Source organism: Scyliorhinus canicula, chromosome 21 (genome assembly GCF_902713615.1).
Source record: "Scyliorhinus canicula chromosome 21, sScyCan1.1, whole genome shotgun sequence".
In the NCBI taxonomy this organism is placed as follows: Eukaryota; Metazoa; Chordata; class Chondrichthyes; order Carcharhiniformes; family Scyliorhinidae; genus Scyliorhinus; species Scyliorhinus canicula.
Window position 1 is genome coordinate 11,059,666 of NC_052166.1, and position 24,852 is coordinate 11,084,517.

General features: G+C 55.1%; 1 protein-coding gene across 3 annotated transcripts in view; it reads left to right on the forward strand.

The window, feature by feature from the left end:
- LOC119955587 (microphthalmia-associated transcription factor-like) overlaps positions 1-24,253 on the forward strand; it is a 36,009-nt gene extending 11,756 nt beyond the window's left edge. For all 3 annotated transcript variants that reach the window (XM_038781930.1, XM_038781932.1, XM_038781931.1), the window contains exons 5-9: positions 1,921-2,035; positions 4,293-4,349; positions 6,937-7,012; positions 20,618-20,765; positions 22,246-24,253. In XM_038781930.1, coding sequence (XP_038637858.1) covers positions 1,921-2,035; positions 4,293-4,349; positions 6,937-7,012; positions 20,618-20,765; positions 22,246-22,641 — 792 coding nt within the window. In that variant the 3' untranslated portion in view covers positions 22,642-24,253. The remainder of the gene's footprint in view (positions 1-1,920; positions 2,036-4,292; positions 4,350-6,936; positions 7,013-20,617; positions 20,766-22,245) is intronic.
- The last annotated feature ends 599 nt before the right edge of the window (positions 24,254-24,852 follow it).

The following is a 24,852-nucleotide window of genomic DNA, read 5'->3' on the forward strand; positions in this document are numbered from 1 at the left end:
ACGTGGGGAGGGTGGGATTACAGCACTGTCCTGCATGGGGACAGGGGGATTACAGCACTGTCCCACGTGGGGAGGGTGGTATTACAGCACTGTCCCGCGTGGGGAGGGTGGGATTACAGCAATGTCCCACGTGGGGAGGGTGGTATTACAGCACTGTCCCGCGTGGGGAGGGTGGGATTACAGCACTGTCCCACGTGGGGAGGGTGGGATTACAGCACTGTCCCACGTGGGGAGGGTGGGATTACAGCAATGGCCCATGTGGGGACAGGGGGATTACAGCACTGTCCCACGTGGGGAGGGTGGGATTACAGCACTGTCCCGCGTGTGGAGGGTGGTATTACAGCAATGTCCCACGTGGGGAGGGTGGTATTACAGCAATGTCCCACGTGGGGAGGGTGGTATTACAGCACTGTCCCGCGTGGGGAGGGTGGGATTACAGCACTGTCCCACGTGGGGAGGGTGGGATTACAGCACTGTCCCACGTGGGGAGGGTGGGATTACAGCACTGTCCCACGTGGGGAGGGTGGGATTACAGCACTGTCCCGCGTGGGGAAGGTGGGATTACAGCAATGGCCCATGTGGGGACAGGGGGATTACAGCAATGGCCCACGTGGGGAGGGTGGGATTACAGCACTGTCCCGCGTGGGGACAGGGGGATTACAGCACTGTCCCGCGTGGGGATGGTGGGATTACAGCACTGTCCCGCATGGGGACGGGGATTACAGCACTGTCCCGCGTGGGGATGGTGGGATTACAGCACTGTCCCGCATGGGGACAGGGGGATTACAGCACTGTCCCGTGTGGGGAGGGTGGGATTACAGCACTGCCCTGCGTGGGGATGGTGGGATTACAGCACTGTCCCGCGTGGGGACAGGGGGATTACAGCAATGTCCCACGTGGGGAGGGTGGTATTACAGCACTGTCCCACGTGGGGACAGGGGGATTACAGCACTGTCCCGCGTGGGGAGGGTGCGATTACAGCACTGTCCCGGGTGGGGACAGGGGGATTACAGCACTGTCCCGCGTGGGGAGGGTGGGATTACAGCACTGTCCCGCATGGGGAGGGTGGGATTACAGCACTGTCCCGCGTGGGGACAGGGGGATTACAGCACTGTCCCGCATTGGGAGGGTGGGATTACAGCGCTGTCCCGCGTGGGGACAGGGATTACAGCACTGTCCCACGTGGGGAGGCTGGGATAACAGCACTGTCCCACGTGGGGACAGGGATTACAGCACTGTCCCGCGTGGGGAGGGTGGGATTACAGCACTGTCCCGTGAGGGGAGGGTGGGATTACAGCACTGTCCCGCGTGGGGAGGGTGGGATTACAGCACTGTCCCACGTGGGGAGGGTGGGATTACAGCGCTGTCCCGCGTGGGGAGGGTGGGATTACAGCGCTGTCCCGCATGGGGACAGGGGGATTACAGGACTGTCCCGCATGGGGAGGGTGGGATTACAGCACTGTCCCGGGTGGGGACAGGGGGATTACAGCACTGTCCCGCGTGGGGCAGGGATTACAGCACTGTCCCACATGGGGAGGGTGGGATTACAGCACTGTCCCACGTGGGGACAGGGATTACAGCACTGTCCCGTGTGGGGAGGGTGAGGTTACAGCACTGTCCCGCGTGGGGAGGGTGGGATTACAGCACTGTCCCACGTTGGGAGGGTGGGATTACAGCACTGTCCTGCATGGGGACAGGGGGATTACAGCACTGTCCCGCATGGGGAGGGTAGTTTTATAACGGGACCTCCTGGGGGATTGTGGGAAATATAGTGCCATCCCCTGAAGGAGAGGAGGGATTACAACACCACCTCCCCCGGGGGGGAGGGTGTTTACAGCGCCACACCTAGGGGAATGGAATTACAGCTGTGCCCCCTCGGGGGAGGGGGTATTATAGCCCTTAATTCTTCTATCTCCACAGCTACCAGTGTCGGGGAACTTGCTCAGTGTCTACACCACACAAAATATATCTAATGGAACAGTCACCATCAGCAACTCGTGTCCAGCCAACCTACCCAACAGGATGGAAAGCACAGGTACCAGGCCCCCTCTCTGTACCACCTCTCTGCCCTGCCTCCTCTCTGCCCTGCCTCCTCTCTGCCCTGCCTCCTCTCTGCCCTGCCTCCTCTCTGCCCTGCCTCCTCTCTGCCCTGCCTCCTCTCTGCCCTGCCTCCTCTCTGCCCTGCCTCCTCTCTGCCCTGCCTCCTCTCTGCCCTGCCTCCTCTCTGCCCTGCCTCCTCTCTGCCCTGCCTCTTCTGCCCCCTCGTCTCTGCCCTGCCTCCTCTCTGCCCTGCCTCCTCTCTGCCCTGCCTCCTCTCTGCCCTGCCTCCTCTCTGCCCTGCCTCCTCTCTGCCCTGCCTCCTCTCTGCCCTGCCTCCTCTCTGCCCTCCCTCCTCTCTGCCCTGCCTCCTCTCTGCCCTGCCTCCTCTCTGCCCTGCCTCCTCTCTGCCCTGCCTCCTCTCTGCCCTGCCTCCTCTCTGCCCTGCCTCCTCTCTGCCCTGCCTCCTCTCTGCCCTGCCTCTTCTGCCCCCTCGTCTCTGCCCCCCCCCCTCGTCTGACACAGTCTGACTGTGAATTGTCCCCTGTGCTTACTCAGTCTGACTGAGAATTGTACCCCGTTGTGACTCAGTCTGACTGTGAATTATCCCCTGTACTGATTCAGTCTGACTGTGAATTGACCCCTGTACTGACATAGTCTGACTGTGAATTGTCCCCTGTACTGACTCAGTCTGACTGAATTGCCCCCCGTACGTACTCAGTCGGACTGTGAATTGCCTCTGTGAGTTGTCCCCCGTGCTGACTCGGTCTGACTGTGAATTGTCATCTGTACTGACAGTCTGACTGTGAATTGTCTCACGTACTGACATATTCTGACTGTGAATTGTTCCCCAGACTGACTGGGATTTTTGCCCTGTACTGACACAGTCTGACTGTGGATTGTCCCCTGTACTGACACAGTCTGACTGTGAATTGTCATCGGTACTGACAGTCTGACTGTGAATTGTCTCACGTACTGACATATTCTGACTGTGAATTGTTCCCCAGACTGACTGGGATTTGTGCCCTGTACTGACACAGTCTGACTGTGGATTGTCCCCTGTACTGACACAGTCTGACTGTGAATTGTCCCCTGTACTAATTCAGTCGGACTGTGAATTGTCCCCCGTACTGACACAGTCTGACTGTGAATTTCCCCCTGTACTAATTCAGTCTGACTGTGAATTGTCCCCTGTACTGATTCAGTCTGACTGTGAATCGTCCCCCGTACCTACTCAGTCTGACTGTGAATTGTCCCCCGTATGTAGTCAGTCTGACTGTGAGTTGTGCCCCGTACTGATTCAGCCTGATTGTGAATTGTCCCCCGTAGTTACTCAGTCTGACTGTGAGTTGTCCCATGTACTGACACAGTCTGACTGTGAATTGTCCCCCCAGGGGCAGCAGGGTAGCATGGTGGTTAGCATAAATGCTTCACAGCTCCAGGGTCCCAGGTTCGATTCCCGGCTGGGTCACTGTCTGTGTGGAGTCTGCACGTCCTCCCCCTGTGTGCGTGGGTTTCCTCCGGGTGCTCCGGTTTCCTCCCACAGTCCAAAGATGTGCGGGTTAGGTGGATTGGCCATGCTAAATTGCCCGTAGTGTCCTAATAAAAGTAAGGTTAAGGGGGGGGTTGTTGGGTTACGGGTATAGGGTGGATACGTGGGTTTGAGTAGGGTGATCATGGCTCGGCACAACATTGAGGGCTGAAGGGCCTGTTCTGTGCTGTACTGTTCTATGTTCTATGTTCTATGTATGTAGTCAGTCTGACTGTGAATTGTCCCCTGTATGTAGTCAGTCTGACTGTTGGTTGTCCCCCGTACTGACACAGTCTGACTGTGAGTTGACCCCTGTACTGACACAGTCTGACTGTGGATTGTCCCCGTATGTAGTCAGTCTGACTGTGAGTTGTCCCCCGTACTGACACAGTCTGACTGTGAGTTGACCCCTGTACTGACACAGTCTGACTGTGATTGCATCCTTACATGAAACATTCTGGCTGCGATGAAGTGAAGCTGTTGTCAGTTTTTACTGGAAACTCCGCGGAATTTGTTAACTGGCCATCCTACCCCCAGCTGCGCGGGGTTATTTCCTGCCCTCCCGTCTGTTCACGATTTTAGTTTCTGGTGGGCCTGTTTCTGCATGAACATAGCTGCCTTGCTGGGCCTTTTTGGACATTGTGCATTGGGCGTTTAGGGAAGAGGATATGGAGAAACTGGTCATATGTTACTCACATTCTTTCTCCCTCTTGCTCTCTTTCAGAAGTTGATGTTAAAGCTTTCATTAAAGAACGGCAGAAGAAGGACAATCACAATCTCAGTACGTAATGAACGAGGCTGCTGATCCCCTTTCAGCCTCCAGTCCACGTTTAAGTTATGAGCGTTTCCCTATCACACGCCCAGTTGCTAGGATTCGACTGACACCGGGGTGGCCTAGCCCCAAGAGGGTCGGAGTGCAAATGTGAAGAGTCCTTTTCCAGACATTTTGGAAAGTTGAGGAAAATGGTTGTCGATTTTGGGGCTGTTGAGTATTGACTTCCAACTTATTGAGTCGAGGGAGGGGGTCGGAAGGGTGTAGAGGAGTGAAGAGAACAGGCTCTGGGAACACGCTATGTGTTGTGGTCAGGTAGATACTACCAGCTTCCTTCTGGGGAGCCCTGACCATCTACCACGCCCACACAGTCTTCACTGTTTTCTGAAATCTTCATTCTTCCCTTTGCTCTCTTGTCTTCCATAGTTCCCATAAAACCATAAGATCTAGGGCAGAATTAGGCCATTCAACCCATTGAGTGTCCTCTGCCATTCAATCATGGCTTATATGTTTCTCATCCCCATTCTCCTGCCTCTCCCCGTAACCCCTGATCCCATTATCTACCAGACCATCATTCAGAATTCCCTTTTCCCAGTACTATCCTGATCAAACATCTTTTTTGTGAACTTGAAACTTGAAAAATATTAAAGTGGATAAGTCCCCGGAGCCTCATGGGATCTACCCCAGAATACTGAAGGAGGCAAGAGAGGAAATTGCTGAGGCCTTGACAGAAATCTTTGGATCCTCACTGTCTTCAGGTGATGTCCCGGAGGACTGGAGAATAGCCAATGTTGTTCCTTTGTTTAAGAAGGGTAGCAAGGATAATCCAGGGAACTACAGGCCGGTGAGCCTTACGTCAATGATAGGGAAATTACTGGAGAGAATTCTTCGACAGGATCTACTCCCATTTGGAAGCAAATGGACGTATTAGCGAGAGGCAGCATGGTTTTGTGAAGGGGAGGTCGTGTCTCACTAACTTGATAGAGTTTTTCGAGGAGGTCACAGAGATGATTGATGCAGGTAGGGCAGTGGATGTTGTCTATATGGACTTCAGTAAGGCCTTTGACAAGGTCCCTCATGGTAGACTGGTACAAAAGGTGAAGTCACACGGGATCAGAGGTGAGCTGGCAAGGTGGATACAGAACTGGCTCGGTCATAGAAGGCAGAGAGTAGCAATAGAAGGGTGCTTTTCTGATTGGAGAGCTGTGACTACTGCTGTTTGTAGTATATATAAATGATTTGGAGGAAAATGTAACTGGTCTGATTAGTAAGTTTGCAGACGACACAAAGGTTGGTGGAAATGTGGCTAGCGATGAGGACTCGGAGGATACAGCAGGATTTAGACCGTTTGGAGACTTAGGCGGAGAGATGGCAGATGGAGTTAATTCCGGAGAAATGTGAGGTAATGCATTTTGGAAGGTCTAATGCAGGTAGGGAATATATACAATGAATGGTAGAACCCTCAAACATATTGGCAGTCAGAGAGATCTAGGTGTACAGGTCCACAGGTCACTGAAAGGGGCAACACAGGTGGAGAAAGTAGTCAAGAAGGCATAGGGCATGCTTGCCTTCATTGGCCGGGACATTGAATGTAAAAATTGGCAAGTCATGTTGCAGCGGTATAGAACCTTAGTTAGGTCACACTTGGAGTATAGTGTTCAATTCTGGTCGCTACGCTACCAGAAGGATGTGGAGGCTTTAGAGAGGGTGCAGAAGAGATTTACCAGGATGTTGCCTGGTATGGAGGGCATTAGCTGTGAGGAGCGGTTGAATAAACTCGGTTTGTTCTCACTGAAACGACGGAGATTGAGGGGCAACCTGATAGAGGTCTATTATGAGGGGCATAGACAGAGTGGATAGTCAGAGGCTTTTCCCCAGGGTAGAGGGGTCAATTACTAGGGGGCATAGTTTTAAGGTGTGAGGGGCAAGGTTTAGAGGAGATGTACAAGGCAAGTTTCGCACGGAGGGTAGTGGGTGCCTGGAACTCGCTGCCGGAGGAGGTGGTGGAAGCAGGGACGATAGTGACATTTAAGGGGCATCTTGACAAATACATGAATAGGATGGGAATAGAGGGATACGGACCCCGGAAGTGTAGACGATTTTAGTTCAGACGGGCAGCATGGCCGGCACAGGCTTGGAGGGTCGAAGGGCCTGATCCTGTGCTGTACTTTTCTTTGTTCTTTGTGGGTGCTCCAGCCCAGCTGAAAATTATACTAATACGATCTCTGCCCCACCCCCCAAATTGTACATGTTCCCTTTGTACTAAACAACCCGCTTCAATGCCACTTCTTTTACTGCCTGATGTTAATTATTATTTCAGTTTATTTCTGTTTCCTTTGCTCATCAATGTATTGACTTCTTTCACACTTTCCTCACTGATGTTAGGACTTTTCGGGTCCTTTTCCATTCACTCTGATTAAACCAGTCATGCAGCACATGCTTCTTTTCCAGTCTGTGAGGATGTGTTATTTCAAAAGAATAAAATGTTATAATTCTCAATTTCCTGTCACTAGGAAAGGTCTGTCTATTTCCTGTACAGCCTAAATCAGTGTTGACTGCCTGGTGCTCACTGCCTCTCTCTGTTTCCCTCTTACAGTTGAGAGGAGACGAAGGTTCAATATCAATGATCGGATCAAAGAGCTGGGCGCCATGATACCAAAATCCAATGACCCGTAAGTTTGTTCTCGATAACTGAAGCTGCCAAGTGACTCCTCAGATGGGAAATTGAGGTGATTTGTCTGCCATTGGTGTGATGGGTCTGCCATTGGGGTGATGGGTCCGTCATTGGGGTGATGGGTCTGCCATTGGGGTGATGGGTCTGCCATTGGGGTGATGGGTCCGTCATTGGGGTGATGGGTCTGCCATTGGGGTGATGGGTCTGCCATTGGGGTGATGGGTCCGTTATTGGGGTGATGGGTCTGCCATTGGGGTGATGGGTCAGCCATTGGGGTGATGGGTCCGTCATTGGGGTGATGGGTCCGCCATTGGGGTGATGGGTCAGCCATCGGGGTGATGGGTCTGCCATTGGGGTGATGGGTCTGCCATTGGGGTGATGGGTCTGCCATTGGGGTGATGGGTCTGATTGGGGTGATGGGTCTGCCATTGGGGTGATGGGTCTGCCATTGGGGTGATGGGTCTGCCATTGGGGTGATGGGTCTGCCATTGGGGTGATGGGTCTGCCATTGGGGTGATGGGTCTGCCATTGGGGTGATGGGTCTGCCGTTGGGGTGATGGGTCTGCCGTTGGGGTGATGGGTCTGCCATTGGGGTGATGGGTCTGCCATTAGGGTGATGGGTCTGCCATTGGGGTGATGGGTCTGTCATTGGGGTGATGGGTCTGCCATCGGGGTGATGGGTCCGCCATCGGGGTGATGGGTCTGCCATTGGGGTGATGGGTCTGTCATTGGGGTGATGGGTCTGTCATTGGGGTGATGGGTCTGCCGTTGGGGTGATGGGTCTGCCATTGGAGTGATGGGTCTGCCATTGGGGTGATGGGTCTGCCATTGGGGTGATGGGTCTGCCATTGGGGTGATGGGTCTGCCATTGGGGTGATGGGTCTGATTGGGGTGATGGGTCTGCCATTGGGGTGATGGGTCTGTCATTGGGGTGATGGGTCTGCCATTGGAGTGATGGGCCTGTCGTTGGGGTGATGGGTCTGCCATTGGAGTGATGGGTCTGCCATTGGGGTGATGGGTCTGCCATTGGGGTGATGGGTCTGCCATTGGGGTGATGGGTCTGCCATTGGGGTGATGGGTCTGCCATTGGGGTGATGGGTCTGCCATTGGGGTGATGGGTCTGCCATTGGGGTGATGGGTCTGCCATTGGGGTGATGGGTCTGCCATTGGGGTGATGGGTCTGCCATTGGGGTGATGGGTCTGATTGGGGTGATGGGTCTGATTGGGGTGATGGGTCTGCCATTGGGGTGATGGGTCTGCCATTGGGGTGATGGGTCTGCCATTGGAGTGATGGGTCTGGCATTGGGGTGATGGGTCTGCCATTGGGGTGATGGGTCTGCCATTGGGGTGATGGGTCTGCCATTGGGGTGATGGGTCTGCCGTTGGGGTGATGGTTCTGCCATTGGAGTGATGGGTCTGCCATTGGGGTGATGGGTCTGCCATTGTAGTGATGGGTCTGCCATTGGGGTGATGGGTCTGCCATTGGGGTGATGGGTCTGCCATTGGGGTGATGGGTCTGCCATTGGGGTGATGGGTCTGCCATTGGGGTGATGGGTCTGCCATTGGGGTGATGGGTCTGCCATTGGGGTGATGGGTCTGCCATTGGGGTGATGGGTCTGCCATTGGGGTGATGGGTCTGCCATTGGGGTGATGGGTCTGCCATTGGAGTGATGGGTCTGCCATTGGAGTGATGGGTCTGCCATTGGAGTGATGGGTCTGCCATTGGGGTGATGGGTCTGCCATTGGGGTGATGGGTCTGCCATTGGGGTGATAGGTCTGTCATTGGGGTGATGGGTCTGTCATTGGGGTGATTGGTCCGCCATTGGGGTGATGGGTCTGATTGGGGTGATGGGTCTGCCATTGGGGTGATGGGTCTGCCATTGGGGTGATGGATCTGTCATTGGGGTGATGGGCCTGTCGTTGGGGTGATGGGTCTGATTGGGGTGATGGGTCTGCCATTGGGGTGATGGGTCTGCCATTGGGGTGATGGGTCTGTCATTGGGGTGATGGGTCTGTCATTGGGGTGATGGGTCTGTCATTGGGGTGATGGGTCTGCCATTGGGGTGATGGGTCATTGGGGTGATGGGTCTGTCATTGGGGTGATGGGTCTGCCATTGGGGTGATGGGTCTGCCATTGGGGTGATGGGTCTGATATTGGGGTGATGGGTCTGCCATTGGGGTGATGGGTCTGTCATTGGGGTGATGGGTCTGTCATTGGGGTGATGGGTCTGTCATTGGGGTGATGGGTCTGTCATTGGGGTGATGGGTCTGTCATTGGGGTGATGGGTCTGCCATTGGGGTGATGGGTCTGCCGTTGGGGTGATGGGTCTGCCGTTGGGGTGATGGGTCTGCCGTTGGGGTGATGGGTCTGCCGTTGGGGTGATGGGTCTGCCGTTGGGGTGATGGGTCTGCCGTTGGGGTGATGGGTCTCCGGTTGGGGTGATGGGTCTGTCGTTGGAGTGATGGGTCTGTCGTTGGAGTGATGGGTCTGTCGTTGGAGTGATGGGTCTGTCGTTGGAGTGATGGGTCTGTCGTTGGAGTGATGCGTCTGTCGTTGGAGTGATGGGTCTGTCGTTGGAGTGATGGGTCTGTCGTTGGAGTGATGGGTCTGTCGTTGGAGTGATGGGTCTGTCGTTGGAGTGATGGGTCTGTCGTTGGAGTGATGGGTCTGTCGTTGGAGTGATGGGTCTGTCGTTGGAGTGATGGGTCTGTCGTTGGAGTGATGGGTCTGTCGTTGGAGTGATGGGTCTGTCGTTGGGGTGATGGGTCTGTCGTTGGAGTGATGGGTCTGTCGTTGGAGTGATGGGTCTGTCGTTGGAGTGATGGGTCTGTCGTTGGAGTGATGGGTCTGTCGTTGGAGTGATGGGTCTGTCGTTGGAGTGATGGGTCTGTCGTTGGAGTGATGGGTCTGTCGTTGGAGTGATGGGTCTGTCGTTGGAGTGATGGGTCTGTCGTTGGAGTGATGGGTCTGTCGTTGGAGTGATGGGTCTGTCGTTGGAGTGATGGGTCTGTCGTTGGAGTGATGGGTCTGTCGTTGGAGTGATGGGTCTGTCGTTGGAGTGATGGGTCTGTCGTTGGAGTGATGGGTCTGTCATTGGAGTGATGGGTCATTGGGGTGATGGGTCTGTCATTGGAGTGATGGGTCTGCCATTGGAGTGATGGGTCATTGGGGTGATGGGTCTGCCATTGGGGTGATGGGTCTGCCATTGGGGTGATGGGTCTGCCATTGGGGTGATGGGTCTGCCATTGGGGTGATGGGTCTGCCATTGGGGTGATGGGTCTGCCATTGGGGTGATGGGTCTGTCATTGGAGTGATGGGTCTGTCATTGGAGTGATGGGTCTGCCATTGGGGTGATGGGTCATTGGGGTGATGGGTCTGTCATTGGAGTGATGGGTCTGCCATTGGGGTGATGGGTCATTGGGGTGATGGGTCTGTCATTGGAGTGATGGGTCTGCCATTGGGGTGATGGGTCATTGGGGTGATGGGTCTGCCATTGGAGTGATGGGTCTGTCATTGGAGTGATGGGTCTGCCATTGGAGTGATGGGTCTGCCATTGGGGTGATGGGTCTGTCATTGGAGTGATGGGTCTGCCATTGGGGTGATGGGTCATTGGGGTGATGGGTCTGTCATTGGAGTGATGGGTCTGTCATTGGGGTGATGGGTCTGCCGTTGGGGTGATGGGTCATTGGGGTGATGGGTCTGCCATTGGGGTGATGGGTCATTGGGGTGATGGGTCTGTCATTGGAGTGATGGGTCTGCCATTGGGGTGATGGGTCATTGGGGTGATGGGTCTGCCATTGGGGTGATGGGTCTGTCATTGGGGTGATGGGTCTGTCATTGGGGTGATGGGTCTGTCATTGGGGTGATGGGTCTGTCATTGGGGTGATGGGTCTGTCATTGGGGTGATGGGTCTGCCATTGGGGTGATGGGTCTGCCATTGGGGTGATGGGTCTGCCATTGGGGTGATGGGTCTGCCATTGGGGTGATGGGTCCGTCATTGGGGTGATGGGTCTGCCGTTGGGGTGATGGGTCATTGGGGTGATGGGTCTGCCATTGGGGTGATGGGTCTGCCATTGGGGTGATGGGTCTGCCATTGGGGTGATGGGTCTGCCATTGGGGTGATGGGTCTGCCAATGGGGTGATGGGTCTGCCATTGGGGTGATGGGTCTGTCATCGGAGTGATGGGTCTGTCATCGGGGTGATGGGTCTGCCATCGGGGTGATGGGTCCGCCATCGGGGTGATGGGTCCGTCATCGGGGTGATGGGTCCGTCATCGGGGTGATGGGTCTGCCATCGGGGTGATGGGTCTGCCATTGGGGTGATGGGTCTGCCATTGGGGTGATGGGTCTGCCATTGGGGTGATGGGTCTGCCATTGGGGTGATGGGTCTGCCATTGGGGTGATGGGTCTGCCATTGGGGTGATGGGTCTGCCATTGGGGTGATGGGTCTGTCATTGGGGTGATGGGTCTGTCATTGAGCTGTTCATTTACAGTGCCAGTTCGCTGATCCAAGCCAGGCAGTTCCACAGTTAAATACCCAGACTCACTCAAAACTCTCCCCATCAAACACTCCCAGGACAGGTTTAACATAAGGTTAGATACAGAGCAAAGCTCCCTCTACACTGTCCCTGTCAAATACTCCCAGTACAGGTACAGCACGGGGTTAGATACAGAGTAAAGCTCCCTCTACACTGTCCCCATCAAACACTCCCAGGACAGGGACAGCACGGGGTTAGATACAGAGTAAAGCTCCCTCTACACTGTCCCCATCAAACACTCCCAGGACAGATACAGCACGGGGTTAGATACAGAGTAAAGCTCCCTCTACACTGTCCCCATCAAACACTCTCAGCACAGGGTTAGATGCAGAGTAAAGCTCCCTCTACACTGTCTCCATCAAACACTCCCAGGACAGGTACAGCACAGGGTTAGATACAGAGCAAAGCTCCCTCTACACTGTCCCCATCAAACACTCCCAGCACAGGGTTAGATACAGAGTAAAGCTTCCTCTACACTGTCCCCATCAAACACTCCCAGGACAGGTACAGCACAGGGTTAGATACAGAGTAAAGCTCCCTCTACACTGTCGCCATCAAACATTCCCAGGACAGGTACAGCACGGGGTTAGATACAGAGTAAAGCTCCCTCTACACTGTCCCCATCAAACACTCCCAGGACAGGTACAGCACAGTTAGATACAGAGTACAGCTCCCTCTACACTGTTCCCATCAAGCACTCCCAGGACAGGTACAGCACAGTTAGATACAGAGTAAAGCTCCCTCTACACTGTCCCCATCAAACACTCCCAGCACAGGGTTAGATACAGAGTAAAGCTCCCTCTACACTGTCGCCATCAAACATTCCCAGGACAGGTACAGCACAGTTAGATACAGAGTACAGCTCCCTCTACACTGTTCCCATCAAGCACTCCCAGGACACATACAGCACGGAGTTAGATGGGGTAAAGCTCTGACTGCATTGAACATTGGTGGAAAGGTTACGGTGCAGAAAAGAAGGGGCCATTCAGCCGGCTGCATCTGTTCCGATCAAAAAGAGAAAAAGCGAATCCAGCCGCTGATTTTTATCAACTTTCCATCATCTGGTCCGTGGCTTTTCTGGTCTCAGCATTTCCCATTGAGATCCAGGTACCTTTTAAATGAATTGAGTGTTTCAGCCTCAACCACCAGCTTCAGAAGGGAATTGACACAATCCACCATCGTGTCCCCTCTACCCCTTCTACTTAAACCTATCCCCCCTGGTCATTGACCCCTCAGCTGGGTGGGAAACAAGTCTTTCCTGTCGACCTTGTCTGGGCACCTCATAATTCTGTACAGCTCAATTAGGTTACCCCTTAGCCTCCTCTAAGGAAAGCAACCAAAGACTATCCAATCTCAACTCCAAGCTGCAATTTTCGAAACCTGGCAACATTCTTGTAAACCACCCCTGTACACTCTCCATCGGCCATCAGGCTGCATTCTTGGGTCCCCCAGCCGCGCATTTCTCGGAGGTGCACTGTTCGCTGGAGGCGAGATTCACTGATCCCGCTGGTTGTCAATGGGATTTCCCAATGAAACTACCGCACAATACCGGGAAAGCCCAGACAGGGGTGCACTGCCAGCAGGAACAGAGAATCCCAATGTTTCTTTTCTTAATGTGGTGACCAGAACTGAAGACAGATCTCCAGCTGTGGCCTAACCAGTGTTTTATACAGTTCCATTGTTGTGCCCCTGCTTTTACATTCCCTCGCCCAATAAAGGAAAGCATGTTAAATGTTTTATTCACCACATTGTCCACTTTTTCTGCCCCCTTGGAGGACCTTTGAACATTCTCTCCAAAGCGCCTCACTTCCTCAACTCCCTCAAATTGTCCCGATTATTGAGCATTCCCTTGCTTTATCTTCCCCAAACGCATAACCTCGCACTTTCCCGATAGAATTCCATTTGTCAGTTCTACACTCACTCAACTAAAAAATTGATAACATTCGGGTTCCGACAGCTATCGTTTCACCATCAACTGTGCAGTCAGCGTTGGTGTCTTTTGCAAATTTCCCAATCGTGCCTCCCACATTAAGGGCCCGACACGGAGACTTGTGGAATGCCATTGGAAATCTCACTTTCCTGACTAGTCTGCCATGTGGGATCTTGTCAAATGCCCTACTGAAATCCAAGGGGCCTCCCCGGACAGGCGCCGGAATGTGGCGACTAGGGGCTTTTCACAGTAACTTCATTGAAGCCTACTCGTGACAATAAGCGATTTTCATTTTTCATGTGGACAATATTCACTGTACTACCCTCAGCAATCCTCCTTCTTACATCCTCAAATAAACCTATTAAGTTTGTAAGACACGATCTTCCCCTAACAAAACCATGCTGACTATCCCTGATCAATCCGTGCCTTTCCAAGTGACGTTTTATCCTGTCTCTCCAGATTGTTTCCAATAATTGTTCCACTGTTGTTGTCAGACTGACTGGCCTATAATCTGGCCTATCCCTTTCTTTGTTTTAAAATACTGGTTCAACGATAAACTTCCAATGCTCTGGTACCACAACTGTATCTCGTGAGGATTGGAGAATGATCCGCTGAGTATCTTTAACAGCCTGGAATACCGTTCCTCGGTCCCTAATCATTAATCCACCTTCGAGGATGCCAGTCCCTCCAGTACCTCTCTCCCACTATGCTAGCTAGCTGGAGTGAATATTTCACATTCCTCTTTTATGAAAATATTTGGATTATTCCCCCTCCTTAGTGAAGACAGGGACAATTGAGAATGCTGTCCAAATCTTCTGAATCAACTCACAAGTTACCATGTACATATCTGTTAGGCCCCAATCTTGCCTTAGGTTTTTTCCTATTGCTTGTACACAGGCACTTTAAAACAATATATAATTCTCATACTTGATTTCCCTCCCAAACAACAGTTTCTCACTAACCGATGAACCTATATTTCTCATGTGATGAGCACTCAATGCTGCTGTTTGCCTGAGCCGGGGTCCTCCTCTCGCACTCTCCTCTCGGTGCTGCTGTGCCTGAGCCAGAGTCCTCCTCTCACACTCTCCTCTCGGTGCTGCTGTGCCTGAGCCAGAGTCCTCCTCTCACACTCTCCTCTCGGTGCTGCTGTGCCTGAGCTACCGGAGTCCTCCTCTCGCACTCTCCTCTCGGTGCCGCTGTGCCTGAGCCAGAGTCCTCCTCTCGCACTCTCCTCTCGGTGCTGCTGTGCCTGAGCCGGGGTCCTCCTCTCGCACTCTCCTCTCGGTGCTGCTGTGCCTGAGCCAGAGTCCTCCTCTCGCACTCTCCTCTCGGTGCTGCTGTTTGCCTGAGCCGGGGTCCTCCTCTCACACTCTCCTCTCGGTGCCGCTGTGCCTGAGCCGGGGTCCTCCTCTCGCACTCTCCTCTCGGTGCTGCTGTTTGCCTGAGCCAGATTCCTCCTCTCACACTCTCCTCTCAGTGCTGCTGTGCCTGAGCCGGGGTCCTCCTCTCGCACTCTCCTCTCGGTGCTGCTGTGCCTGAGCCGGAGTCCTCCTCTCGCACTCTCCTCTCAGTGCTGCTGTGCCTGAGCCGGAGTTCTCCCCTCGCACTCTCCTCTCGGTGCTGCTGTGCCTGAGCCGGGGTCCTCCTCTCGCACTCTCCTCTCGGTGCTGCTGTGCCTGAGCCGGGGTCCTCCTCTCACACTCTCCTCTCGGTGCTGCTGTGCCTGAGCCGGGGTCCTCCTCTCACACTCTCCTCTCGGTGCTGCTGTGCCTGAGCCGGGGTCCTCCTCTCACACTCTCCTCTCGGTGCTGCTGTTTGCCTGAGCCAGAGTCCTCCTCTCGCACTCTCCTCTCGGTGCTGCTGACTCTGTCCCAGGGTCCTCCTCTCACACTCTCCTCTCGGTGCTGCTGTGCCTGAGCCGGGGTCCTCCTCTCGCACTCTCCTCTCGGTGCTGCTGTTTGCCTGAGCCAGAGTTATCCTCTCACACTCTCCTCTCGGTGCTGCTGTTTGCCTGAGCCGGAGTCCTCCTCTCGCACTCTCCTCTCGGTGCTGCTGACTCTGTCCCGGGGTCCTCCCCTCGCACTCTCCTCTCGGTGCTGCTGTGCCTGAGCCGGGGTCCTCCTCTCACACTCTCCTCTCGGTGCTGCTGTGCCTGAGCCGGGGTCCTCCTCTCGCACTCTCCTCTCGGTGCTGCTGTTTGCCTGAGCCGGAGTCCTCCTCTCGCACTCTCCTCTCGGTGCTGCTGTTTGCCTGAGCCGGGGTCCTCCTCTCGCACTCTCCTCTCGGTGCCGCTGTGCCTGAGCCGGAGTCCTCCTCTCGCACTCTCCTCTTGGTGCTGTTTGCCTGAGCCAGAGTCCTCCTCTCGCACTCTCCTCTCGGTGCTGCTGTGCCTGAGCCGGAGTCCTCCTCTCACACTCTCCTCTCCGTGCTGTTTGCCTGAGCTCCCGGAGTCCTCCTCTCACACTCTCCTCTTGGTGCTGCTGTGCCTGAGCCGGGGTCCTCCTCTCGCACTCTCCTCTCGGTGCTGCTGTGCCTGAGCCGGGGTCCTCCTCTCGCACTCTCCTCTCGGTGCTGCTGTGCCTGAGCCGGGGTCCTCCTCTCGCACTCTCCTCTCGGTGCTGCTGTGCCTGAGCCGGGGTCCTCCTCTCACACTCTCCTCTCGGTGCTGCTGTGCCTGAGCCGGGGTCCTCCTCTCACACTCTCCTCTCGGTGCTGCTGTTTGCCTGAGCCGGAGTCCTCCTCTCACACTCCCCTCTCGGTGCTGCTGTTTGCCTGAGCCGGAGTCCTCCTCTCACACTCCCCTCTCGGTGCCGCTGTTTGCCTGAGCCAGAGTCCTCCTCTCGCACTCTCCTCTCGGTGCCGCTGTGCCTGAGCCGGAGTCCTCCTCTCGCACTCTCCTCTTGGTGCTGTTTGCCTGAGCCAGAGTCCTCCTCTCGCACTCCCCTCTCGGTGCTGCTGTGCCTGAGCCGGGGTCCTCCTCTCGCACTCTCCTCTCGGTGCTGCTGACTCTGTCCCAGGGTCCTCCTCTCACACTCTCCTCTCGGTGCTGCTGTGCCTGAGCCGGGTCCTCCTCTCGCACTCCTCCTCTCGGTGCTGCTGTGCCTGAGCTACCGGAGTCCTCCTCTCGCACTCTCCTCTTGGTGCTGTTTGCCTGAGCCAGATTCCTCCTCTCACACTCTCCTCTCGGTGCTGCTGTGCCTGAGCCGGGGTCCTCCTCTCGCACTCTCCTCTCGGTGCTGCTGTGCCTGAGCCGGGGTCCTCCTCTCACACTCTCCTCTCGGTGCTGCTGTTTGCCTGAGCCGGAGTCCTCCTCTCGCACTCTCCTCTCGGTGCTGCTGTGCCTGAGCCGGGGTCCTCCTCTCACACTCTCCTCTTGGTGCTGTTTGCCTGAGCCAGAGTCCTCCTCTCGCACTCTCCTCTCGGTGCTGTTTGCCTGAGCTCCCGGAGTCCTCCTCTCACACTCTCCTCTCGGTGCTGCTCTTTGCCTGAGCCGGGGTCCTCCTCTCGCACTCTCCTCTCGGTGCTGCTGTGCCTGAGCCGGGGTCCTCCTCTCGCACTCTCCTCTCGGTGCTGCTGACTCTGTCCCAGGGTCCTCCTCTCACACTCTCCTCTCGGTGCTGCTGTGCCTGAGCCGGGGTCCTCCTCTCGCACTCTCCTCTCGGTGCTGCTGTTTGCCTGAGCCGGGGTCCTCCTCTCACACTCTCCTCTCGGTGCTGCTGTGCCTGAGCCGGAGTCCTCCTCTCACACTCTCCTCTCGGTGCTGCTGTTTGCCTGAGCCGGAGTTCTCCTCTCGCACTCTCCTCTCGGTGCTGCTGTTTGCCTGAGCCGGAGTTCTCCTCTCGCACTCTCCTCTCGGTGCTGCTGTGCCTGAGCCAGAGTCCTCCTCTCACACTCTCCTCTCGGTGCTGCTGTGCCTGAGCCAGATTCCTCCTCTCACACTCTCCTCTCGGTGCTGCTGTCCCTGAGCCGGAGTCCTCCTCTCACACTCTCCTCTCGGTGCTGCTGTTTGCCTGAGCCGGGATCCTCCTCTCGCACTCTCCTCTCGGTGCTGCTGTGCCTGAGCCGGAGTCCTCCTCTCACACTCTCCTCTCGGTGCTGCTGTGCCTGAGCCGGGGTCCTCCTCTCACACTCTCCTCTTGGTGCTGCTGTGCCTGAGCCAGAGTCCTCCTCTCGCACTCTCCTCTCGGTGCTGCTGCTGTGCCTGAGCCGGAGTCCTCGTCTCGCACTCTCCTCTCGGTGCTGCTGTTTGCCTGAGCCAGAGTCCTCCTCTCACACTCTCCTCTCGGTGCTGCTCACTCTGTCCCGGGGTCCTCCTCTCGCACTCTCCTGTCGGTGCTGCTGTGCCTGAGCCGGAGTTCTCCTCTCACACTCTCCTCTCGGTGCTGCTGACTCTGTCCCAGAGTCCTCCTCTCACACTCTCCTCTCGGTGCTGCTGCTGTGCCTGAGCCGGAGTCCTCCTCTCGCACTCTCCTCTCGGTGCTGCTGTGCCTGAGCCGGGGTCCTCCTCTCACACTCTCCTCTCGGTGCTGCTGCTGTGCCTGAGCCGGAGTCCTCCTCTCACACTCTCCTCTCGGTGCTGCTGTGCCTGAGCCACAGTCCTCCTCTCACACTCTCCTCTCGGTGCTGCTGTTTGCCTGAGCCGGAGTTCTCCCCTCGCACTCTCCTCTCGGTGCTGCTGTGCCTGAGCCGGGGTCCTCCTCTCGCACTCTCCTCTCGGTGCTGCTGTGCCTGAGCCGGGGTCCTCCTCTCACACTCTCCTCTCGGTGCTGCTGTGCCTGAGCCGGGGTCCTCCTCTCACACTCTCCTCTCGGTGCTGCTGTGCCTGAGCCGGGGTCCTCCTCTCACACTCTCCTCTCGGTGCTGCTGTTTGCCTGAGCCAGAGTCCTCCTCTCACACTCCCCTCTCGGTGCCGCTGTTTGCCTGAGCCAGAGTCCTCCTCTCGCACTCTCCTCTTGGTGCTGTTTGCCTGAGCCAGAGTCCTCCTCTCGCACTCCCCTCTCGGTGCTGCTGTGCCTGAGCCGGGGTCCTCCTCTCGCACTCTCCTCTCGGTGCTGCTGACTCTGTCCCAGGGTCCTCCTCTCACACTCTCCTCTCGGTGCTGCTGTGCCTGAGCCGGGGTCCTCCTCTCGCACTCTCCTCTCGGTGCTGCTGTGCCTGAGCTACCGGAGTCCTCCTCTCGCACTCTCCTCTTGGTGCTGTTTGCCTGAGCCAGATTCCTCCTCTCACACACTCCTCTCGGTGCTGCTGTGCCTGAGCCGGGGTCCTCCTCTCGCACTCTCCTCTCGGTGCTGCTGTGCCTGAGCCGGGGTCCTCCTCTCACACTCTCCTCTCGGTGCTGCTGTTTGCCTGAGCCGGAGTCCTCCTCTCGCACTCTCCTCTCGGTGCTGCTGTGCCTGAGCCGGGGTCCTCCTCTCACACTCTCCTCTTGGTGCTGTTTGCCTGAGCCAGAGTCCTCCTCTCGCACTCTCCTCTCGGTGCTGTTTGCCTGAGCTCCCGGAGTCCTCCTCTCACACTCTCCTCTCGGTGCTGCTCTTTGCCTGAGCCGGGGTCCTCCTCTCGCACTCTCCTCTCGGTGCTGCTGTGCCTGAGCCGGGGTCCTCCTCTCGCACTCTCCTCTCGGTGCTGCTGACTCTGTCCCAGGGTCCTCCTCTCACACTCTCCTCTCGGTGCTGCTGTGCCTGAGCCGGGGTCCTCCTCTCGCACTCTCCTCTCGGTGCTGCTGTTTGCCTGAGCCGGGGTCCTCCTCTCACACTCTCCTCTCGGTGCTGCTGTGCCTGAGCCGGAGTCCTCCTCTCACACTCTCCTCTCGGTGCTGCTGTTTGCCTGAGCCGGAGTTCTCCTCTCGCACTCTCCTCTCGGTGCTGCTGTGCCTGAGCCAGAGTCCTCCTCTCACACTCTCCTCTCGGTGCTGCTGTGCCTGAGCCAGATTCCTCCTCTCACACTCTCCTCTCGGTGCTGCTGTGCCTGAGCCGGAGTTCTCCTCTCACACTCTCCTCTCGGTGCTGCTGTGCCTGAGCCGGGGTCCTCCTCTCACACTCTCCTCTCGGTGCTGCTGTGCCTGAGCCGGGGTCCTCCTCTCACACTCTCCTCTTGGTGCTGCTGTGCCTGAGCCGGAGTCCTCCTCTCGCACGCTCGCCTCGGTGCTGCTGACTCTGTCCCAGGGTCCTCCTCTCGCACTCTCCTCTCGGTGCTGCTGTGCCTGAGCCGGGGTCCTCCTCTCACACTCTCCTCTCGGTGCTGCTGTGCCTGAGCCGGGGTCCTCCTCTCACACTCTCCTCTCGGGGCTGCTGACTCTGTCCCAGGGTCCTCCTCTCGCACGCTCGTTCTGGTGCTGCTGTTTGCCTGAGCCGGGTCCTCCTCTCCCGCGCTCCTCTAGTTCCTGCTGACTGCTTGTTCCAGGATCCTCCCCTCGCATGCCCCTTTAGGTGCTGATTGCCTGTCCTTGGGTCCTCCCCACGCACTCTCCTGTAGCTCCCGCTGACTGCCTGTCCTGGGGTGATCTCTTGCACTCTCCCCTCACACTCTGATCTAGGTGCTGCTGACTGCCTGCCCAGGGTCCTCCCCTCACACTCTGATCTAGGTGCTGCTGACTGCCTGCCCAGGGTCCTCCCCTCACACTCTGATCTAGGTGCTGCTGACTGCCTGTCCCAGGGTCCTCCCCTCACGCTCTCACCTCGGTGCTGCTGACTGCCTGTCCCAAGTTCCTCTTTTTGCACTTACTCTAGGTGCTGGTAACTACCTTCTTTGGTCCTTCCCCTCGCACTCTCCTGTCGGTGCTGCTGACTACCTGTCCCAGGGCTCTCCTCTTGCACTCGCCTCTAGGTGCTGGTAACCACCTGTTCTATCGTCCTCCCCTCGCGTTCACCTCTCGATACTGCTGACTGCCTGTCCCAGGGTCCTCCCCTCGCATTGACCTCTCGATACTGCTGACTGCCTGTCCCAGGGTCCTCCCCTTGCACTCTCTAGGATAGGTACTGCTCTGTCCAAGTTGATGCTGAAAAAGCCTCATTCATGTTGTCACCACTGGGGACTGGACTTCCCTCAACACTTCCACTCTGTCTGGGTATTTTTGTGGAGTCTGATCTAGCCACCGGATGTGAGCTTCTTGCTGACTTGCTCTTCCTTCCTTTGCCAGTGAAGCTCGCTGGAATAAGGGCACAATATTAAAGGCATCTGTGGACTATATTCGGAAGCTGCAGAAGGAGAGCAACCGTTCGAAGGAGCTTGAAGTCCGGCAGAAGAAATTGGAGCATGCGAACCGGAACTTGCTGCTGCGGATACAGGTGTGAACCCGTAGTCCCGATCCCAGGATCCGTGTATAGTGTCCCCTTCACATCTAACTGGAGGGAGTAGCAACTTTCTCTGTGCCTGCGTTTACTCTTCCACTTGCCTTGATGAGTGTGTCAGAAACCCAAAGACATCCAGGGCAAAATCCTTCTCTTGATCGGCACCCCATCCAGCACCAAAAGTGTTAACTCCCTCCACCACAGTGGCAGCCGTGTGTACCAAGGTGCAGGAACTCACCAAGGCTCCTCAGGCAGCACCTTCTAAACCCACGACCACTGCCATCTAGATGGACAAGGGCAGCAGACACCTGGGAACCCCACCATCTGGAAGTTCCCGTATATTGCTGTTTCTTCACTGTCACAGGGTCAGAATCCTCTCGGGGGCAATTAGGAATGGGCATTAAATGCTGGCCCAGTCAGCAATGCCCACATCTCCTGAGAGAAGGAAATAATTTAAGAGTTTTCAGCATATGACCTGAAACTGTTCTGTCATTATCTGCTCGATCGGCCAATAGAGAAACTGTTTGTTCTTTGCAAAATATAGTTAGATTGGAGAGTTGGGCAGAGAAATGGCAGATGGAGTTCAATCCAGGCAAATGCGAAGTGATGCATTTTGGAAGATCCAATTCAAGAGCGGACTATATGGTCAATGGAAGAGTCCTGGAGAAAATTGATATAGAGAGATCTGGGAGTTCAGGTCCATTGTACCCTGAAGGTGGCAACGCAGGTCGATAGAGTGGTCAAGAAGGCATACAGCATGCTTGTCTTCATCGGATGGGGTATTGAGTACAAGAGTCGGCAGGTCATGTTACAGTTTTATAGGACTTTGGTTGGGCCACATTTGGAATACTGCGTGCAGTTCTGGTCGCCACATTACCAGAAGGATGTGGATGCTTTGGAGAGGGTGCAGAGGAGGTTCACCAGGATGTTACCTGGTATGGAGGGTGCTAGCTATGAAGAAAGGTTGAGTGGATTAGGATTGTTTTCGGTGGAAAGACGGAGGTTGAGGGGGGACCTGATTGAGGTCTACAAAATTATGAGAGGTATGGACAGGGTGGATAGCAACAAGCTTTTTCCCCAGAGTGGGGGGTGTCAATTTCAAGGCGTCACAATTTCAAGGTGAGAGGGGGAAAGTTTAAGGGAGATGTGCGTGGAAAGTTTTTTACGCAGAGGGTGGTGGGTGCCTGGAATGCTTTGCCAGCGTAGGTGGTAGAGGCGGGCACGATAGCATTATTTAAGATGCATCTGGACAGATATATGAACGGGCGGGGAACAGAGGGAAGTAGATCCTTGGAAAATAGGCAACAGGTTTAGATAAAGGATCTGGATCGGCGCAGGCTGGGAAGGCCGAAGGGCCTGTTCCTGTGCTGTAATTTTCTTTGTTCACATCTCGCTGTCTCAGAAAGTGCTCTGTCAAGTACTCTGCAATTGTGGGACAAGTAATAATCATTTCCTTTTTTTTTCACCTTCTTGGCAGGAATTGGAGATTCAGGCCCGGGTTCACGGTCTGTCGCTGAGCTCTCCCTCGGGCCTCAATACTGCCCAGCTCGCTGCCCAGGTCATCAAACAGGAGTCCCAACCCAGTCAGCATGGCGGTGAATGCTTGCAGCTTCCCAGCCTCACGCAAGCAGCAGGTCCCAGCTTTGGCCTCGGCCTTGACCTGGGGTTGACTGACCAGCCACTCGCCTTTGACTCCATGAGCGACTATCCCTTCCCCTTGAAGCTGGACTCTGGCCTCGGGGACATCCTGATGGACGACTCGCTGTCTCCTGTGGCAGCCGCTGACCCATTGCTCTCCTCAGTCTCACCTGGCGCTTCAAAGGGCAGCAGCCGTCGCAGCAGTTATAGCATGGAGGAGGAGCTGGGATGTTAAAGAGATGTCCCACTGGACTTACAGAACATGGGGCAGAACCCACGAGAAATTTCCGGACGCGTGAATAACCTTCTAGAAACTTCCAGACACACGAATAACCCTCTAGAAACTTCCAGACATGTCAAAAAACATCTAGAAACTTTCAGACATGTCAGTAACCCTCTAGAAACTTCCATACGTGACAGCAAATGTGTAGAAACTTCCAGACACTTCAGCAATCTTCTACAAACTTCCAGACATGTTAGCAGCCTTCTGGAAACCTCCAGACGCGTCAGCAACCTTCTAGAAACCTCCAGACACACCAGTAACCCTCTGGAAACTTAGCAAGCCATTGACCGTTCAATAAAAAAAAATCAATGTTTTAATTTTGTTTTTTAAATTTTAATTTTTAAATTTTTTTTTTCTTCATTTTTATTTTAATGGACTTGAATGTGTGGAGAGGCAGTCAGCTGCAACTCGAAATTAAACAAACCAAGGATCTTGTTAAGAGGATCCCCAGTGTGTGTCAAAGGGAAGGCTTCTTTGATTATTAATATAATTTTAAGCTGTTAGGGGAGGGGGAAGTGATGGTGTAAGGGTGATTCTGTACTGATGCCATTGCTGCGGTCACTCTCTCTGTTTCCATGCTGATGGCTGCCTGGCTCTCCCTTGATCCTGCAACTTGCCAGCTGCCCACGCCCACCGTATTCTTCCTCCCTCATCACCCATCCTGAAGCAGAAAGGCCGAGGGTGCGATGTCAGCTGATCTCTTCTAACCCTCACCCCCAAGGCTCCTTGACATAGCTGACCCCTGCTCCTTATCCGGGGCTGTGCTTCTCTTAAAGTCATTAATTAGAATGTAAAGGTTAGGCCACCCAGCCCTTCGAGTCTACAGCACCATTCAGTAAGGACGTGGCTGATTGGCCCGTGGTCCCAACTCTACTTTCCTGTTGCCTCTGCCTCCATAACCTTTGACTCCTTTGTTGATCAGAAATATGTCAACGTCCACCTTGAATGTATTCAACGGCGCAGCTCCCACTGCTCACTGGGGGAGAGAATTCTAAACACTAACTGACCGTCTGAGAGATGGAATTCCTCCTCTTCTGCGTTTTGATTGGAGGTTTGAAACTGACGGCGGTTCTATATTTCTCCACAAAGGGAAACATCCTCTCAGCATCTAACCTGTCAACCCCCCCCCCCCCCCCCCCCCCCCCCCAGAGAATGTCATGATTCAATAAGATCACCTCCCATTCTATATTCCAATGGGTGGAGGCTCAAGCCTCCACCCCATTGGCCTCAGACCAACCCTTCACGCAGGGGGTCATCTGAATGACCCCTGTTCGAGCTGCTTCCAATTAAAAGGAAGGAAGGCGATTAAAATTCGGATTGGCACCTTCGAGAAGGAGCAGAGGGGAAACTGGGCGACCCTCTCCCTCTCCACATTCCAGTGTTCACGAAATACAAAGGGCCAATGGACTGCAGCTACACCAGTGTGGGGGATGTGGTATTAGGCAGTGGCAGAGCGAAATAAAATAATGCTACTTTTTAAAGCAAGGAATCATGTTAATGTCTGAATACAACAGTTAACTCCGTCAAGAGATCTGTACAATAAACTTTTATACTCTGAATGTAACCTGTATCTTGCTCATCCTTTGTGCCTCCGGGTCCTCATTTTAGCCTCTCTTCAAGGTGGTGCTCGCACACGACGAGGACGTGTTCACCCACCACAGGACCTCTTTCCATGTCCTGGCCCTCACCTCCCCACCCATTTACACTTGCTCTCCTCCTCCCTCTCCATCAACTCACTGTAGATATCCAACACTCTTCAACCCCCCCCCCCCCCCCCCCCCCCCAAATATCATCTTCCGACAACACCCTGTCTTGCAACACCGGAGGCGGCAGCCCCGTGAATGACGACACCTCCTCACAAAGTCCCTCACCCGCAAGTATCTGAAACCATTCCCTTTGGGCAGCTCTTACGTTTGCTCCAACTCCTCCAGACCTGCAAACCTCCCTCCTATAAACAAGTCCCTAAAGTACTCTATCACCAACCCCGGAAGCACGCACCCAGCCCCGCCAGCACCTGTGATTGTCAAATATCACCGCCACAATGACTGACATAACAATAATCTTTATTGTCACAAGTAGGTTTACATTAACGCTGCAATGAAGTTACTGTGAAAATCCCCTCGTCGCCACATTCCGGCGCCTGTTAGTGTACACAGAGGGAGA